Here is an 18301-nt window from a genome sequence, read left to right as displayed (position 1 = left end):
GCTTCACATTTCCTGAGGACCTAAGTTCATAATCTCCATAATCTTCGCTGGAACAGAGGTGAGAGGTGAGGATGGACATCCAAGGAACTGTGGCAGTGATGCCCCTTGCATCTGTGAAGAGCTTTAATAATTGCACATGTGCATGAGATCCAAGTAGTCCATGTGGCTGGCTTGAGCTAGACTGACCTGTTGGAAGACTGCAAGTATCTCTGTGCTACTTTGGATGTCATATCTCTACTCTCACAGTGATGGTGAATTCCAGTGGCCCTTCTATCACAATATTAGTAAATGGTCTATTTATTATCATTATTATTTTGGTACTGGGGATTGAACCAAGGGATGCTTTACCAATGAGCTACATCCCTATCCCTTTTTAGATTTTATTTTGAAATAGGACCTTGCTAAATTTCTGAGGCTGGCCTCAAACTTGTGATCCTTCTGCTTCAGGCTCCTGAGTCACTGGGATTATAGGCATATGCCACCACACCTGGTTTATTATTTAATATTTAAAAAATAAAAAGTTGGGGCTGGGAATGTGGCTCAGGCGGTAGCGCGCTCATCTGGCATGCGTGCGGCCCGGGTTCGATCCTCAGCACCACATACCAACAAGGATGTTGTGTCCGCCGAGAACTAAAAAATAAATATTAAAAAAAAAAAAATAAATAAAAAATAAAAAATAAAAAGTTGATCCATACAATAGTTACATACTCTAACCTGAAAAGAACATTATTTTTAGATTAATAAATTTTAGTGTTAAATATATAATTTAATATTATATATATATAAATATATAAGTCCTCTAGTCTTCTAATCAACCCTTCCCCCCACTAGATGCACTAATAAAACTCTTAGTAATGGCTAACTGAAGTACAGCTCACTAGGCATTTTATACAATTTTAGCTACTTCAAATGGGCCATGTTATAATTTTTAGAGCAATTTCATGTGGTAGGAATTATTATTAATTGACAGGTGAGTAAGGTGGAGTTCAGAATCTTGTCCAAGGTCAAACAAATGTGCGGTCCTAGACCCAGAATTTCAACTCAACCATCTCATCCCAGAACCTGCGCCTTAAACATCTCCTCCCTTCTTGCTGGGGACAAGCTCTGTCCTGGACTGTCTTGATCCTCTCCTTTGTCCATCTTGGTTCTTTTTTAAGGAAAGTTTCATGCTGTTTTCATTATAGGGTGTCTGCATTGGAAACCATGTTTCCTGATAAATTGGTTGAGAAAACTGTCCTAAGAATGTCTTAGGCTCCTGATGTGCAGCTGTTCAGCTGCTCTTGGGTACAGAGCAGTCCTTTGAGAGTGGTTCACCAAGTATTTCTGTGGAACTGGAAACAGATTTCTTTTATGTCTTTTCCTTCTTGAAGTGCGAGGGATGGAACCCAGGCTCTTCCCCATGCTAGCTAGGCAAGTGCTCTACCACTGAGCCACACGCTCAGCCAGCAACAGAGGTTTCCATTAAAACCTCTCTTTCCTTGACTTCTGCTCTGCTGGACTGTTTGGCAAGCAGCTCCTGCAGACTGCCTGTCTGGGGTCCCAGTCAGACAGGTGCTGCCTGGATCAGCTCCTTCTAAACCACACCCTGGCTCTTTGAACGCTGGCTCAGATGCCCTCCAGTGCTATAATCATTAACTCCTTCTGCAAGCCTATAAATAAGTACCAGAGCCGTGGCCTCTCACCAACGTGAGTGCCTCTCATCACTACGGTGGTAGTGTCTGTTGAAGTTTTGAGATGGAGAGACGTAAGGAAAGAAATGGCAGTGTTCAGGTGGCAGGGCAAGAGTCGGGCAGTGGAGCACAGGGACTTCTGCTGAGAAGGGAGATGGGTCTGTGGAGCGCTGTGTCCCTGGTTGCTGGCTGTATGATTGGCTCTGGCATCTTCATGTCTCCACAGGGGGTCTTGGTCTACACGGGCAGCCCTGGGGCCAGTCTTGTGATCTGGGCACTCTGTGGTCTCCTGGTAATGCTGGGTGCCCTGTGCTATGCTGAACTAAGTGCCCTGGTTCCTGAATCTGGGGGAGAGTATGTCTACATCTTGCGGACATTTGGCTCTTTGCCAGCCTTCCTGGACGTCTATATATTTGTGCTGGTGGGCAGACCAGCCTCCATGGCTGCCATCTCTCTCGGTTTTGCTGAGTATGCACTGGCTCCCTTTTACTCTGGCTGCCCCTCAGTTCCCCAGGCTGTAGTCAAGAGTGTGGCTGTCTCTTGCATTCTGCTGCTGATGCTGGTCAACTTCTGGAGCTCCCGGCTGGCCACCATGCTGACGAATGTATGCACAGCTGCCAAAGTGTTCTCATTGCTGGTCATTGTGGTGGGTGGGGTTGTGGTGCTAGTCCAGGGCCATGCCCGTACAGAATTCCTTTTGTCTGCCTTCCACAACACAACGCAGCATGCAGGGCACATTGGCATGGCTTTCTACCAGGGGCTGTGGTCCTTTGAAGGCTGGAATAGCATCAACTATATGTTGGAGGAACTTAGGAATCCAAAGGTGAGTCTATGTTGCCACTCTGAGGGTAAATCTCTGAATTGACAGCTCTAGCTATTTAAGTTCTGATTATTTAAATTTGGGGTGACCAAATTCACAAATAACTCAGCCGGAAATAAGGGTTTCCATCCTGCACTTGTGAGACTTGAATGCTCAATTCACTGTCCAAATAATGACCTCTCAAGAAAGTAGAGAACTTTATGATACCCAGGGTCTCATCTTCCTACCTGTGAGGTAGGCATTATCATCCATTTTTTCACATGGGAAAACTGAGGTTTAGAGGGGACATTATTTTGACTTCAAATTGTTAGGAAGAGGTCATGCTTGATGGTCAATATTTCCTGAATTGTTCTTTCCAGCACATTGTAGCAGATAATTCATAGTAGCTGAAGCCTGGGAAACACTACTGGCTATAGCATATTTTGGGACAAGAGAACAAGCCAGTGCTGCCTGCTCACACCACTCATGAACCTGGAACTGATTAGTCCTTCAGGGCACCTCAGGACGCGGAGCATTTGGATGTTTGGGTACTGTGGATGTTAAGTTTTTGTTCTACATCTATTTGCTGAGGATGCTATTTGTTTGGTTTCTTTTTCCCTTGAAGGGGTCTTAAATTCTCACAGAATGAGAACTTCAAAGCCTTCGCCCTGGGTCCACTGGGCTGGCTCAGAGGCCACTGCAACTTTCTGAGTCTTGGCAAGGCTCTCTTGAGGGGAGTTTTGGGGAAGAAGATCTTGGAGACCTAAGTCTAAGGGCAGACAGAGAGAGAGAGGGGCGGGGAGAAAGGGAGAGAGAGAGAGTGAGTTGGGGAGACAGAGAAAAACTTTGGACTTAAGTTTTATTTTTGCCTATAATTTCTTGTACTTCAGTTCTTTGCCAGTAAAATGAAAGCCATTTTAGCTGTTTTGCCTCCTCACATGGCTCTCAGGTATCAGTGGTGTCATGACCCATGGAGAAAGCTTGGGCTCTGAGTGCCTTAAACAGCTGTACAGTTGTAGCTCTTAGGGGAACGGATAGCATGCGGTCAGGCTGGCTCCGAGATGGGCAGAGGGCTTCAGAACGGAGGCATTCAGGGATTGACTCCTTCATATCACAACGACAGCAGTCTCTCTCTGAATCCAGGTCTTGGGCTCAGAGCTGAGCTAGGGAAATGGAATAGGGCCTAAGGATGGGTAAGACAAGCTCCCATGCTTACAGTGGGGATTGGCAGAGTTTTCCCACAAAGAATCAGAAAGTTGAGATCTTAGACTCTGTGGGTCATACAGTTTCTGTCACAACTATTGAATCCTGTTGTGGTAGTATGGAAACAGCCACAGGAAAACAAAGGAATTTGGCTGTATTCAAACAAAACTTTATTAACAAAACCAGATGGCAGGCTGGATGGGGTCCATGGCCATAGTCTGCTGATCCCTGCTATATCAGAGCATTTCTTTCTTCTTCTTTTTTTTTTTTTTTTTTTTTTTTGTACCGGGGGCACTCGACCACTGAGCCACATGCTGAGCACTATTTTGTATTTTATTTAGAGACAGGGTCTCACTGAGTTGCTTAGTGCCTTGATGTTATTGAAGCTGGCTTTAAACTCACAATTCTGTCTCAGCCTCCAGAGCTGTTGGGATTACAGGCATGTGCCTCCACACCTGGCTCAGAACATTATTGATGAACGTTTTTAAAAACAAAAATCTAAGCAGGTCTTCTGAATGCTGGCATTTGAGATTCTGCTTTAACTCTAACTTGGCCCTCTAAAGCACATATTAGGAGAATCTTTGTTAGTTTCATATTTTCCTCCCCAATAAGATAGCATTATGTTCAGATTCCCAGGGATTTGTATGAAGAATTAAGGTATCTGAGCATGAATCTGGAGATCTCACTGCTCTTGTGATATCTTGGCCAGAATCCTATCCAGGCCACACCTCAGGGCTCTGACATTATCACAGTTGATTCCTTGTTGGAAGGCTGCCCAGGGAGAGGTCAAGTGTAAAAGCATACCAGGCTCCTTGCCTCTTACTATGTGTGAGGCTAAGTCATACATGCTGGGTGCTCACCTTGTTGAGGGCCTCCCACAAGGGGAGGGACAACCCTGGATCACCTTTGCTACAGGTGGCCTTGTCTAGACCTAGGCACAATCAGATTGCAGCACTGGGGTGATAAGAATTGACTAGAATGCTCATGCTGTAGTTGGGGCAATTTCTTTTTATGCCCAGATTTCCAGGTTTTAGAGCTGTAAGGGACCTGAGAAAGGACCTGCACCATATGAAGATCCATTGCCTCAAAGGTGCGATGTGTTTTGTGCCTACATAGTTCCATAAAAGCAATATGAACATGAATCTGGAGGCCAGAAAGGGGAGGGCATGTTGTGTCCTAAGGAAACACAAGGAGGAGTGAGGAGAGTTCCATTACTGAGGCCAGCCTCGGAGACCTGAAATTGGTCCTAAGATGATAGCTCCATCCTCAATGTCCTTAGGCTCACTCTCCCATCCCTACCTTCAAGGTTTTCTGCTGGCTGACCTCAACCTTGGCAGAGAGGTCTAGAAATTGCCTTTTTTGTAAAAAAAAAAAAAAAAAAAGCTGAAGAGGAGAAGATATGCTAATCAGTGGCAGATGCTTAATTAGGGGAGGATTCTATCTAGTGCAAAACAGACTCATGAGATCTATTTTTTTTTAAACCCAGGATCAAACCCAGGGGTGCTTAACCGCTGAGCCACATCCCCAGCCCTTTTAGAGTCTCGCTAAGTTGCTTAGGGCTTCACAAAGTTTCTGAGGCTGGCGTTGAACTTGTGATCCTCCTGCCTCAGTCTCCTGAGTCTGTAGGATTATGGGTGTGTACCACCATGCCTGACTAGGATCTTTAACTTTCCTCTCTTCTTCTCTGTAGTTGGCTACCATGGTTGCCCTGCCAAGATTCTCTCTCCTTTCCACCTGCTTGAATCTCTTCTATGCAAGTAGAGCCTAGCATAAGGTCCTCCTTATTTTGGATGCTTTGGTGATGTTTTTGTCTCTCCCCCACCCCAGCAACCCCTTTGTACCTCTACAGCTTTGACTTTTCCCAGTGCCTCATGAGGCCCCCAGCCTATCTTCCTGAATGTGTGCCTGTCCCATGGGGATTGTGGGCTCATGGAGGAGCTGCATCTGACTCTCATCCCTCAGGACCTGGCACAATGCTCTACAGTCGGACAAGCTCAGCACGGGGGTCCAGAAAGACCTCACTGGCTAACACATGCCCTCCTCTTTCTGACCCTGCAGCAGAACCTGGTGTGTGCACTGATGATCGCCATCCCTCTGGTCACTAGTCTGTATGTCCTGGTCAATATCAGTTACCTGCTAGTGCTGTCATCCAGTGAGATCCTCTCCTCTGATGCTGTGGCTGTGAGCTGGGGGTAAGTGAGTCACTTGCTGTGTCCCTTGGACACCCCACAGAGATTCCAGGATGAGGAAAGTTTGGCACTTGGTGTGTATTTGAACTTGCCTTTGAACATACTGTTTGCTTCATTTCTGCGTGGGGCTTTGTGACCTTCTTCCAGGTTGCTGACAGAGTTCCCCTCTGTTGTCCTAGGAACCAAGTTCTGGGGTCCTGGGCCTGGATGGTGCCTTTGGCTGTTGCACTCTCAACATTTGGTTCTGTCAATGGAATATTCTTCAGTGGCAGCCGTGTGTGCTATGTGGCTGCAAGAGAAGGCCACTTGGTGAGAGATGGGTCTGGGACCAGGCAAGGTGATGGGCGCTGCAAGAGGGCTGCTGAAAGGTCTGCCAACTCTCTCCTGCCTGGAGCTTAACATTTGGCCCAAACCAGGACTCCCCCAGTAAACTTGGCCCTCTTTTCTTTTGAGAGCAGGACTCGAGCATTGCACACCAGTCAGCTTTGATTCAATCCCTTTACTTCCAAGTGCAGGGCTATCATGGTCCTGGTAGTGCAGGGTGAAGGGTGTCAATGATTAGGATGTTTGTGTATGACAAAGGTACAGAGGCCACAGGATGAGGCACAGAGGGCATATAATGACTATTCCCCCAGAGCTTTTTTGTACCTGTGTTAGCTTCCACTCTAATAATAATATTGAATAGCAGATGACCTTAAATCCCAGGGGCTGGCTACGACATTTGGTTGTTGCTCATGTGTCACTCTTCTTGCACTGGACCAAGTCTGCTTTTATCTCAGGGATGCAGGCCAAAGCAGTAGTGGCTTCTGGAGCATTTTTTTTTTTTTTTTTGCCTAGAGCAAGTGTCAGGGTTTCAAGAGACTGAGACAAACTGTGCAAAAATACTTAGTCCTTGTCACATTTTATTGGCCAAAAGCCAGTGATATGGCCTGGCTCACATCAATGGATGGAGAACTGTATTCCTCCTGCAGAGGTGGAGAAAGAAAGACTGTATATTTGATAGGCAGTATTCCAGTCTTTCACAATAATCTAAGATTCCTCCCATGATCCATCCATACCTGCTCTACATTTTCCTCCTTATGCCTGGTCACTCCAAGTAAATCACAGAGACCAAACATTGGAAGCCATAATAATCAGTGGCTGTTAGGTTAGGCACACCAGTGTCCAGAGCATGCTTGTCTGGGAGAGGGACACCCGCTGTGGCTCTCCTGGGGCCTGCCTGACACCTGACTCTGCTTCCCAGCCTGGATTTCTGTCCATGGTTCATGTGCGTCGCCTCACACCAGCTCCAGCCCTGATGTTCACCATGGCCGTGGCTTTGGTCTTGGTCATCCCAGGAAACTTCAGCATCCTTGTGAACTTAATGAGGCAAGTGAAACTGTTTTCCCAGGTTGGGTATCTGTATTCCCCTATGTGTGTATACTAATATGTGTGCACAGATGTAGAAACGTGTATGTGCTTTCCTGGAGCCCCTATCTGCATCTACTTACACACATGCACATGTATGTAACAACTGCATGCAGACTTCTTGAGTTCCATGTGTACACACTCACACACATGCATGGGTGTAAAACAAGCACACATACACTTCTGGAAGCCCAGGCTCAGGGACCCTGCTGTGCTCATACATTTCAGCCCCTTCTATCCAGTTTCCAAAATTAAATATGGCTCTCTCTTCTCTTGCTCATTCCCCCAAAATTCAATAAGTTGAATGTTTCATCCAGAGACAGACAAAGGCTCGTGCTTTGTCATTTTTTCTTTTTTACTTGTTCCTTTTCTCTGATATTAAGATAATATTAAGGCATATTCGGGCATCATTAACATTACTTGTAGCCCTTGGACTTGGCATGATTTTCCTCCTATAATCTGGTCTGCATTCTGGACCAACATAACTTCTATCGAACTCAGCGCAGACCTACACTGACCTTACTAATTCCCCCAGGACAGAAGCCATAAGCTGTTGTGATATACACCTGTAATTTCATGAACTCATTTGAAGCATAGTCAGTAGGCAGACACATAACCAGCAGGCAACGATAATGTCTGGGTACAAAGAGAGTTTTCAGTAATTTTTCAGGCATTACATGTTCTCATTCTTTGCTTTTTAATTAATCTGGAACAGAACACACAGAACTTGATGTGACTCTCTTAAGAACACTAAGTAACAGACAGGCTTTTTATCCTTTTATCTTTTCCCCATGAGAAAGAATAAAGCCGTTATATGGTGAGAATAAAATCAAACCCATAGTGAGTATTGGGGGCACTGTTCAGGTGGAAATTGGGGAATGTGACAGAGAATGTCACTAACTCTAGGGGAAAGGTTGGTTGGGAGGGGGACTCTGCTATGAATGTGCTGGACCCTGCAGAGAGCATGGGTTTCTTTGAGATTCCCACCAGGCTGTACTTTCTAAAATTACAAACACTCCTTCTCTTTGAACATTTCTTCCTGATCCAGTCAGGGCCCATCAGGGAAATCCTGATCCAGACTTTTCCTTGCAGCTTCCTATCCTGGATCACCTATGGAACCACTTTCAGCTGTCTCCTATACATGCGGATTAAGTTGAAGAATCTTCCCCGAACTTACAAGGTAGTCTTTGGAAATAGACACAGGGCTTTTCTGACCCTTGGCTCCCACATAAGGCAGACTTTGGGGCCACAATTTCATTAAGGCCCAGAGGAAGAATATAAGAGGTTGCCACTATCATTATTTGGTAGAGAATTTTGGAGGGGGAACAGAGGGAGGACCAACTGGATACCAAGGCATTGATTCTGCTAGGGATCCACTTCTCCTCTGGAGGACCCTGAGGGAGAACACTGGGACACAAATGCAGAGGATATATGTACACATTTGCTACCTAAAATGTTCCTTGCAGATTCACAGTTACCCTGCTAGCCCAGTTGTGGTCTTGTGGCAGGGACTGGGGAAGAAGAGCTAGTGGCCTGTGGGAGCAACAGGAAGGCAGGCAGGAGGGACAGAGACAGAGAACATACATCACCTTCCAGGCCCCCCTTCATCACTTAGTTCTCAGGGGCCAAATGCCCACTTTCTGCCCATTGCAGGTTCCCACCTTCATCCCTGTCATCATGCTCCTGGCTTCTCTCTGCCTGGTCCTGGTACCCATCATCGACAATCCCCAGATGGAGTTCCTATATGTCTTCCTGTTCCTGCTCAGTGGCTTCCTGGTGTATTTCCTGTTTATCTACTTCCAGTGCCAGCCCAGGTGTTTGCAGATGGCCACCTTACATCTGCAGCTGCTTCTGGAAGTTGCTCCAACTACTAAAAATCGTTGACTGAGGAATTGGACAGGTTCTGCATGCCCTGTTTGCTTCAGACCTCATACTGGTGGCCGTTTTAGGTTCTCTGTAAGTTGACCATGCAGAATTCTGGTAAGCTCTTAAGTGCTTTAACACAGTTGCTGTTGAGTTTTGGGTTATTCACCAGGCAGCGGCCTCCTTCTCTAAGAACTGCTCCTTCAACACAGCCACATAGGCCATCAGTCATTTGATCATTATTTCTTTGGGATTTTGACATGAGAATTCTGTGGTCCTGTTCATCTTCTGGTGGTGACTTGAGTTGAAGAATCGTATATCCTGGAATCTATATGGGACCTTCTTCCATTGTATGGTCAGAGAAATAGAGAAAGCCACTGTGATGAGAAGAATGAGGAGATACACACTGAGATAGTTGAGAAATGGGCCCCTGAAGACTTGGGTTGGGAGTGGAGGTGGGAATTCAAAAGTGTAGCAGCCTTGTCCCTTACGGTTTTCTAGTTCTGATTCCTGTTTTGTGGTCCAACTGCCATCCAATGGTCCTCTCTGAGATTTTTTCTTTCTTTTCCTTTCCTTTCTCCCTTTCTCTCTCTCCTTTCCAGTGCTGTGGTGGGGATCAACTTAGGGCTTTGCACATGCTAGACAAACACCCTTCCATTGAGCTTTATCCCTAAGCCTTGCCTGACTTATTATTTTCTAAGACAATCTGATACCTTAAGATAGTATCTTCCTGGGAAGGAAGTGTTGAGAGCCACAGCCAAGGGGCCCCAGCAAACTTCCAGCTGATTGGCTCACAGTGGCCCCAGCAAACTTCCAGCTGATTTGCTCACGTGGCCCCAGCAAACTTCCAGCTGCCAGCTGATTGGCTTGTCTGCGGTGATGCTCATTGGGCTGTTTCTCCCGCCCTTTCAGACCACGGAGCTGCTCACTGGGGGACTCTTTTGGCTCCGCCCATGCGACCCAGCCAATCGGCCTCAAGAGCAGGAGGAGTGGGGGGTTGAGAGGCTCGTGGGAAGCCAGTGGTGGCAGTTGGGCTCTGAGGGAATTCCTGAAGAGCTCATGTGGTGCGTGTGTTCTAAAAATAAAGTTCGTTTCTGCTTGATAAGTGGCTCATGAATTGTGCCCAGCCAGACTGTGGCAAGGAAGGGTTATCAACTTTGGGTTAAATTTTTATAAGAAAAAATTGAGGGACTAGATTAGCCCCCAGAAGACTAATGTGGCTACAGGACTAAATAGAGGCAAGGGATCAGAGATATCTGTCGGTATGGAGGAGAAGCTGGGGAAGAAGGAATAATATAGTGACTAGAATCAGGCTGGGAGTGCAGCCCTTAGTTCATCTTGGGAGTAGATTCAAAGGATGGGGGCAGAGAATTCCATTCAGCTTCTCCATTCCTGAAAACTGGACCTGAACAGCCTGTAAATGGCAAGAAAAAGCCACAACAAATTCAGGCCACACCCTGTGAGTCTGCTCCATCACTAATTCTCCATTTCTTTGACATCGACTCAAAGTCTAACAATTCAATTCAATTCAATTCAATGTTGACACTATGTCTAGCATGTGCAAAGTCCTATTAGCACAGGCTACAGGTTTAGGTTTCAATCCCACAAGACTGCCCTCACTTCAGACACCAGTAATAAGTATTGGGTCCCCAGGCTACCCACACTTCTGACATGATAGGTTCCCATAACCCCCAGGCCAGTTGGATTAATTTGCTAGTATTGTTACTGAGGAAAAACCTAAGTAAACCCTCTAGCGGCACTTGCTCTTACTTGACTTAAAAATTACTAGTTTTGAAGGTAACAGGTGGGAAATACATTATTAGTCCTCCACTAGCTTTCCCGTAGATGACACCTCTGATGTGTGGGTTCTGAGGATAACAGTTGCCTAGGTTACTCTTCAGGGACCTGAGAATCACTTTAACTGAGAACACTGACTCTTCGCTTGGGCCTACAGATGTCCCATAGGTGGTTGGAACAGGCAAGACTTTGCTTCTTTGTCTTAATATTGTGTACGTCTCCTTTGATTCCTTAACTTTTATGTCAGATTCTTCTCAGCTCTGATTGTAGACCTATTGAACATTGAGATAGATGCATTTTGTCCAAAACTATAATAAAGGGTTAATTTATACCTAGATTTGCCTAGTTCTGTCTTTCCATTCCCTTTAAGGTTAAAGATACTTACCAGCCTCTATGACCAGAAACACCAGATCATGGAAGATCTCTGCCTATGCTCAGAATAGGAATTAGACACAAATATTCTACCCCTTTATTAGCTTCTCTCTCTCTCATTCATTATTCCTATCCTTTGTAACCTCTCAACCCCCTGAAATTGAGAAACTGATTTATGAGCAAAACTCCTTCTTCTCCATCTCTTGGTCACTCATTAAAGCCTTTCTTTCTCCCCAGTACTCATCTTTCATACATTTGATTTTTCCATGGAATGAGGCTCCGAATCTGGGTTTGGTAGCAGAATGACTCACAGGACTTGAGAAACCACTTTATTTACTATTGTCATTTATTATAAAAGATTCAACTTAGGGACAGCAAAATGGAAGCTATGCATAAGGTATGGGTGATGGGGTGGAGTTTCCATGTTCTTTTCTGTTGTACCTTCCTCACAGCACCTGGATGTGTTCACCAATCTGGAAACTCTCCAAATCCTGTCATGTAGGGATTTCTATGGAGGTTTCATTAGGTAGGTGTGCCTGATTAAATCTTCTCTATTGGAGCTGGAACTCAATCTCCAGCCACTCTTCCCACCCCAGAAGTTGTGATAGAGCTGAAAAGTTCCAACCCTATAATCACACTTTGGACTTGCTGACAATGTCTGTCATCTCATTAGCGTACAAAAGACACTCTTATCACTGCAGAGATTCCAAGGGTTTTAACCATGTGCCAGCAACTGAGGACAAAACCCAAATGTTTATTTTCTGTTCTATCACACTTCTGAATTGTGAATTATTGATTAGTGTCATTCCCAAGGACATTACTGCCAGTGAAATTCTAAGAAAATTTTCATGTCCCTTCTTCTCTCAGCAAGACAGTCTGCTGTAGAGAAAAGAAAATTGCAAGGGAGGCTGTACTACCTAGCTCCTGTCAAATGAGGCCATGAATTAGGCTGTAAGTCCACCAAGAAAGCTTGGGAGGGAATTGGTCTTTTCCTCCTTTGGGCTGCTACCAAACTTTCTATGTTTTTCGTGAGTCTTGCTGAGCCTGACTTGTTTGGTAGTGAGTCATATTCCCCACTCATTTTTGTGTTTGGTGAGGTGGGGGTTCATTCTTAGATGTGTCTGTATATCTCTCGGTTTCCATCATGGTCTTGGACTTCCCTGCTAATCAATAAAGTTTGGTGGGTCAAAATAATGAAACATCTGTTGAATGAATCACATTTATGTTTTTAAGCTGTGTGCCCATACCCATCTTCCCCATAGCCCCAGCTCCAAGATCCTGTCCTGAGAATTTTCTTTGAGGGACTTCTTTCAAGTCTTAAGCAGTGTCCCTCCAGCTGTCAGTGTATGCTTGCCCACAAGTGGGCAACAGAACCAGGCACAGACTGGGCCCTGGGTCCTACCCTTAGTTGGACAGAGTTTCACTTTGTGACTCAATCTTTTCATCTTTCCCCAAACAAACTGATTTTTGGCTCTCAGTCTTGCTGGGATGGTGGAGAAAAGAACCCTGCACAGGTTCTGGGTGGGCAGCTTCATCTCCCTTGACCTTTCCCAGCACATCCATTCTGCCTTAGGTGCCTCTGTAGCCCCCAAGAGAGTAGTGGGGAGTGGTCCCAAATGGGAAACTGAGATTTCCCAGCAAATTCGTAGGTAGCACTTTCTTGTTCCTCCAAGGTCATGGTCATCATAGTTCTTTCTTTTCCATAAGGTCACAGATGACCTTAGGAAGTATCACTGTCCTTGTTTTTAGACTGGAAACAATGTTCTGAGTCTTGAGGACAAGGTACAGGAGTCCTACCTATACCCCAAGTGACAAAGTACTAGAAACTATCTGGGGCAGGTGCTGGCTCACCTCTTAAAGTGAAACAGTGATCCATCAGCATCTGGATGTTTATGTTTGGGGGAAAAGTCTGGTTTTTCTGATTCAGAAGCACTCAATTCTTTTTTTTTTTCTGAATCATAAGCACTCAATTCTTTTTTTTTCTCATATTTTTTATTGGTGTATTACAATTTTATGTAATGGTGAAACTTATTGTGACATATTTTTAGATGCACACAATATAGCAATATAATTTGGCCAGTATCAATCCCCATTATTTCCCCCTTTTCTTTCCCCTGACCCCATATCTTTCCTCTACTCCACTGATATCCCTTCAATTTTCATTAATGCCCCCACAACCTTTTCTTTCCTTTTTCCTCTCTAGCTTCCACATTTGACAGAAAATATACAACCTTTGACTTTCTTTTTTTTTTAAGGAGAGAGAGAGAGAGAGAGAGAGAGAGAGAGAATTTTAATATTTATTTTTTAGTTTTCCGCAGACACAACATCTTTGTTGGTATGTGGTGCTGAGGATCGAACCCAGGCCGCACGCATGCCAGGTGAGCGCGCTACCACTTGAGCCACATCCACAGCCCCCAACCTTTGACTTTCTGAGTTTGGCTTATTTTGCTTAGTATAATGTTCTCAAGTTCCATATATTTTCTTGCAAATAAATAAATGCAATTTCATTCTTCTTTATTTATGGCTGAGTAAAACTCCATTGTGTGAATATACCACATTTTCTTCAGCCATTCATCCACTGATGGACACCTAGGCTGGTTCTATAGTTTCATTATGGCAAATGGAAGCCCCCAATTCTTTAGTAGTTGAGGTGGGGTGGTGGTGCTAGGTTTCATAGATGGATTCACACAAATTAATTTCATGGGTTAAAATTTCAAACATTATTATATTTTTTTCTCTACATTTTCCATTTGCTTAGAAACCAGATTCCTTGCTTCCCCCTAAAAAGTTCCTATGCACATACAAACAACAATGGAGGGTCCATTGCTGCTCTGCTTACAGGGAAAAACATGACCTGTTCAGTTCCACCTATTAAGGAGAATTTCATGGCTCCATCTGCAGATCCCAGGTCTGAGTTCTCAGTAGTGCTGGTTACCATATATTTCTAGGTCTCCTTCTGAGAACATGGTAGTACTGCATTTCCCTCCCATGGAGTTAAATATGACTTGTTAGGATCAATAACATGTGAGTTGAGATGATGTTGCACTTCTAGGCTGAAGCTTCAAGAGCCTGTAAACAATATTCTACACACTCCATTTCTCCATGCTTTGGTGCCTGGCAATGTTCTGGTGGCTGCTCTGTTAACCTGGGCCCTGGTGTGAGAATGATACAGATGAAGTCCTTGCATAAGAATGACATGTCCAGCCAACCCTGCATGGGCATATACATATACAATGAGCAAAATTAACCTTTTGTGATACTGTAATCTAAGAAGAAATGTACTTTTGTTTTTTGTCCCCAGTTCTGGGTACATGTCTTCTAAAACCTCTGATGCTTCATGTGTCAGAGGGATGAGAAAGTGCCTTTAAAAAAAATTCTAGGGGCCTGGGGTTGTGGCTCAGTGGTAGAGTGCTTGCCTAGCATGCATGAGGCACTAGGTTTGATTCTCAGCACCACATTAATATAAAATAAAGATATGGTGTCCACCTAAAACTTAAGAATAAATATTTTTAAAAAATCCTGAAAAGCCCCTTCAATCATACATGAGTTTATGCTAATGAGGCGACTTTTGGAGGCTGGGGCTGTTGCCAGAGGAACCAACCATGTGAATAGAGGATTGGAACTTTCAGCTCCACTCCCTGACCTCTGGAGAGGAGGAAGGAGCTACAGATTGAGTTCAAGCACCAATGGCCAATTATTTATCAGCCATGCCCACATAATGGAAATTTCACAAAAACCTAAGTGAAAGGGATTTGGAGAGCTTCATGAGGTGCTGGGGCTCTGGTGGAGTGCCTGGAGAGGGCACAGAAGCTCCATTTTCTTCCACCTTCCCTGTATCCTGCAGAATAAACATTAAGTGTAAGTCATTATAGCAAATTATCAAACATGAGGAGGGGGTCATTGGAACCCCTGATTTGTAATCTAGTTGGCTAAAAGGACCAGAGACCTGGGACTTGAAAGTGGCATCAAACATGGGGCAGTCTCCCCTGTGACTGAGCCTTTAACCTGTGGATTTAATAAGGAGTTAGGCTGTTCACTTGGGCCTGGAAATGTCCATGTGTAGCTAAAAGCAGGATTAAAATCTTGGCATGTCTGCCTCCATTTTGCATCTGTCTCCTCTGCTCTAAGTCACCTTGGATTCTAGGAAGGATGGGTCTGATTGACAAACATCGTGCAATGAGTACAAAGTCCCTTCAGACAGCAGCAACTTTTTTATCTTATACCAGGCTCAGCCTGACTAATCCTGAGATAATGATCAACCAGACCACAGTTTGCCCAAGACTGCTTCACTGTGCATATCTCTAGTTCTTTTTGGAACTATAATCTGGAAGCTCATGTCAATACTCTGGAAAAAAAGGACTGGAAATATTGGTCCCCTTTGTCTTGCCTGTATAGCTATATGGATTAAAGTTCTTTTCCTGATATTCACCATTACTTTTCCATTTGGCTTTTGGGGCTAGTGACTAAATCTGATTTGTTGGGATCCTTAGTGTCAGGCCTCTGCCAAGAACATGGGGTTTGTGCCTGCTCTGGGTAGATGGTATCAGAACTGAACTGAATTATAGGAGACCTAGTTAATAAGTGTCAAGAAACTTGGGGAATTGCTTGGTGTGGAAAACCCACACATTTGATGCCGCAATACTGCGAGTTCAGGTATTTCCTTTCACTTTGGTATTTTGAACCATTGACATGGGGATATGTTGTTACTGCTCATTCCTCCAGCTGGAGTCTCACACTTGCCTAGGACTGTTGAGCAGCAGGTAGATGTTGGCTGTGGAGCTGAGCTGGCGATGAAGCCACACTTGACGTGAGCTCATCCTCTCTGTGGTTCCTCCCTCCCATGTCCTTGGTCCCTCTCCCATTTTCTCAGTCTTCCTCCTGGTACCATTCTGCCTGCTTCCTTCCTTTCCACAGGCACAGTCTTATTTTACCTCTGGTAGATGAAAAGCTGGTTCTGTAAACATGTTTATAAAAGAAATTTTGTTTAGTGAGGGCTTTTGAATCTTTGCCCCTGCTTTGGTGTGGGCCGAAGAAGGAATAACTGCCCAGCCTAGTCCTTGAGGCACCAGTGCTCAGGAAAAAGGGAAACCAGCGTACACAAGAAATAATCAGATGACGACTGAGGGCTAGAATCCTAACCCCACAGACAGACGCCTGAATACAACACCCATTTTAAAGTAGGTAGTACACTTTTGTAAAAAAAATCCTAAATGATTTATCTGGGAGGGCTTTTTGTGTAATACCTTTTATGTCAGCATGGAATTCTTCAGGGTTCTCTAGAGAGTCAGAACCAATTACACACATGTGTACAGAGAGATGAGGAGGAATCTATTAAGGAATTGGTTCACACAATTATAGCAGCTGAGAAGACCCAGGATAGGCTGTCTGCAAGCTGGAGATGCTGGGATGCGGTAGCATAGCTCAATCCAGGTCAGAAAGCCTCAGAACCAGGAAAGCTAATGGTGTTGCTCTGGGTTTGAGACTGAAAGCCTGGCCTCAGGGAGGAGCTGCTGGTCTAAGTACTGGAGACCAAGGGCCAGACAGCCTGGACTTCCAATGTCCAAGACAGGAGAGGAGTAGGTGCAGCTCCAGGAAGAGAGCAAGTTGCCTTCTTGTGTTTGCTCACTGTTTGGATAGTGTCCATCCACACAGAGGGTGGGTTTTCTCCATCTAGTCCATTCAGACTCACATGCTAAACTTCTCTGGAAACATCATTATGGATGCTTTTACATATTTCTAGGTATTCCTTAATCTAGACAAGTTAAAGCCTAAAATTAACCATTGTCAGCACATACCTCCTTTTTAATGACTGCTTAGTATTATTGGCTTTTCTTCATGAATAATTGTCATCTGCTGCATTTTATTATAAGCAAAGCTGGGGGACCACCGTGGTATAAAGGAAAGTGGTGGTCCAATCATAGTCCTCCTCCTCCTTCAATCCTCAAGACTGCTGTTTGCCATGATTTTTTACCCTATAAATTAATACATGCTTTAATTATAGTAAAATGCATATAAACCATGCAGGTGTTGTGATATTATTTTTTTTTTCACTTACAAAAACTCTGGATTAAAACTTTCTGTGAGAGGCTGGGGTTATGGCTCAGTGGTAGTGCGCTTGCCTAGCATGTGTGTTGCACTGGGTTCGATTCTCAGCACCACATACAAATAAATAAAATAAAGGTCCATCAACAACTAAAAAATATTTTTTAAAAATTTCTGTGAAATAAAGAATCTCAGAACTTAAAAAAAATATATATATATCTTTTTACTGGCCCAGAATCTATTATGTACTCAGGAATCTTGGGAGTGAACATAACGTGGAGTAGATGGAAATTGGAAGCTATTAATACACCTAAATAAATCAAAGGAAAAAATAACATTTTGTAAGTTGTCTTGGAATATATTCTGTTAGGAAACATTGTTTTGGGAAATTAAGTTAAGGTTTGTGTTCCTATGCTTTTCATTTTACAATAAACACACACTGTAAAAATTTTAATGGTGTAAAATCACGTGATAATTACATATTTGTACATACTTTTTCTGCGGCTTGAAGGTGGTGCTTTGGAAGAAGAATCTGGCTCTTGGTACTGAAAGAAAAGGAGGGATGAGGGCAGCTATGCAGGTGACCTGGACAGTAGCAGCAGGCCTGAGAGATCTGAGACTCAAGTGAGGGGGACAGCTCAGACTTCTTGGTTGTGGGTGAGGGAAAGGAGGTGTCAGTGAGAGTTGAAGGGTTTGAGCCTGGGTGACCAGGTGATGTGTCATGATCCATGGAGCAGGGAGAAGGGAGGAGGAGCAGGTTTGGAGGACAGAGACATTTTATTTGATTCTTTTGCCAGAGGGTCTTTCCTGTGGAGCTAGTTCAGTGAGTTTGTATGCCTGGAACTTAAAGACTAAGTCAAGAGAGATGCATTTTTAGAAGTAAAGGCAGAAATTGAAGTTGTACAATACACACAAATAAAGGCAGAAGTTTCTGATGCCACAAATAAACTGCTTAAGGA

The 18301-nt window shown here is 44.3% G+C and overlaps 1 protein-coding gene across 1 annotated transcript; it reads left to right on the top strand.

The window, feature by feature from the left end:
• Positions 1-1699: 1699 nt before the first annotated feature.
• On the top strand, positions 1700-10414 carry LOC101954983 (b(0,+)-type amino acid transporter 1). Its single transcript, XM_005322647.2, has 6 exons — positions 1700-2493; positions 5731-5864; positions 6041-6170; positions 7105-7229; positions 8361-8448; positions 8922-10414. Exons 1-6 carry the CDS (start codon positions 1735-1737, stop codon positions 9150-9152), a joined length of 1467 nt encoding a protein of 488 aa, XP_005322704.2. The 5' UTR covers positions 1700-1734; the 3' UTR covers positions 9153-10414.
• The last annotated feature ends 7887 nt before the right edge of the window (positions 10415-18301 follow it).

This window comes from Ictidomys tridecemlineatus, chromosome 12 (genome assembly GCF_052094955.1).
Source record: "Ictidomys tridecemlineatus isolate mIctTri1 chromosome 12, mIctTri1.hap1, whole genome shotgun sequence".
NCBI lineage: Eukaryota > Metazoa > Chordata > Mammalia > Rodentia > Sciuridae > Ictidomys > Ictidomys tridecemlineatus.
Note: the sequence above shows the minus strand (reverse complement) of the source record. Positions and strands in the feature narration are given on the sequence as shown.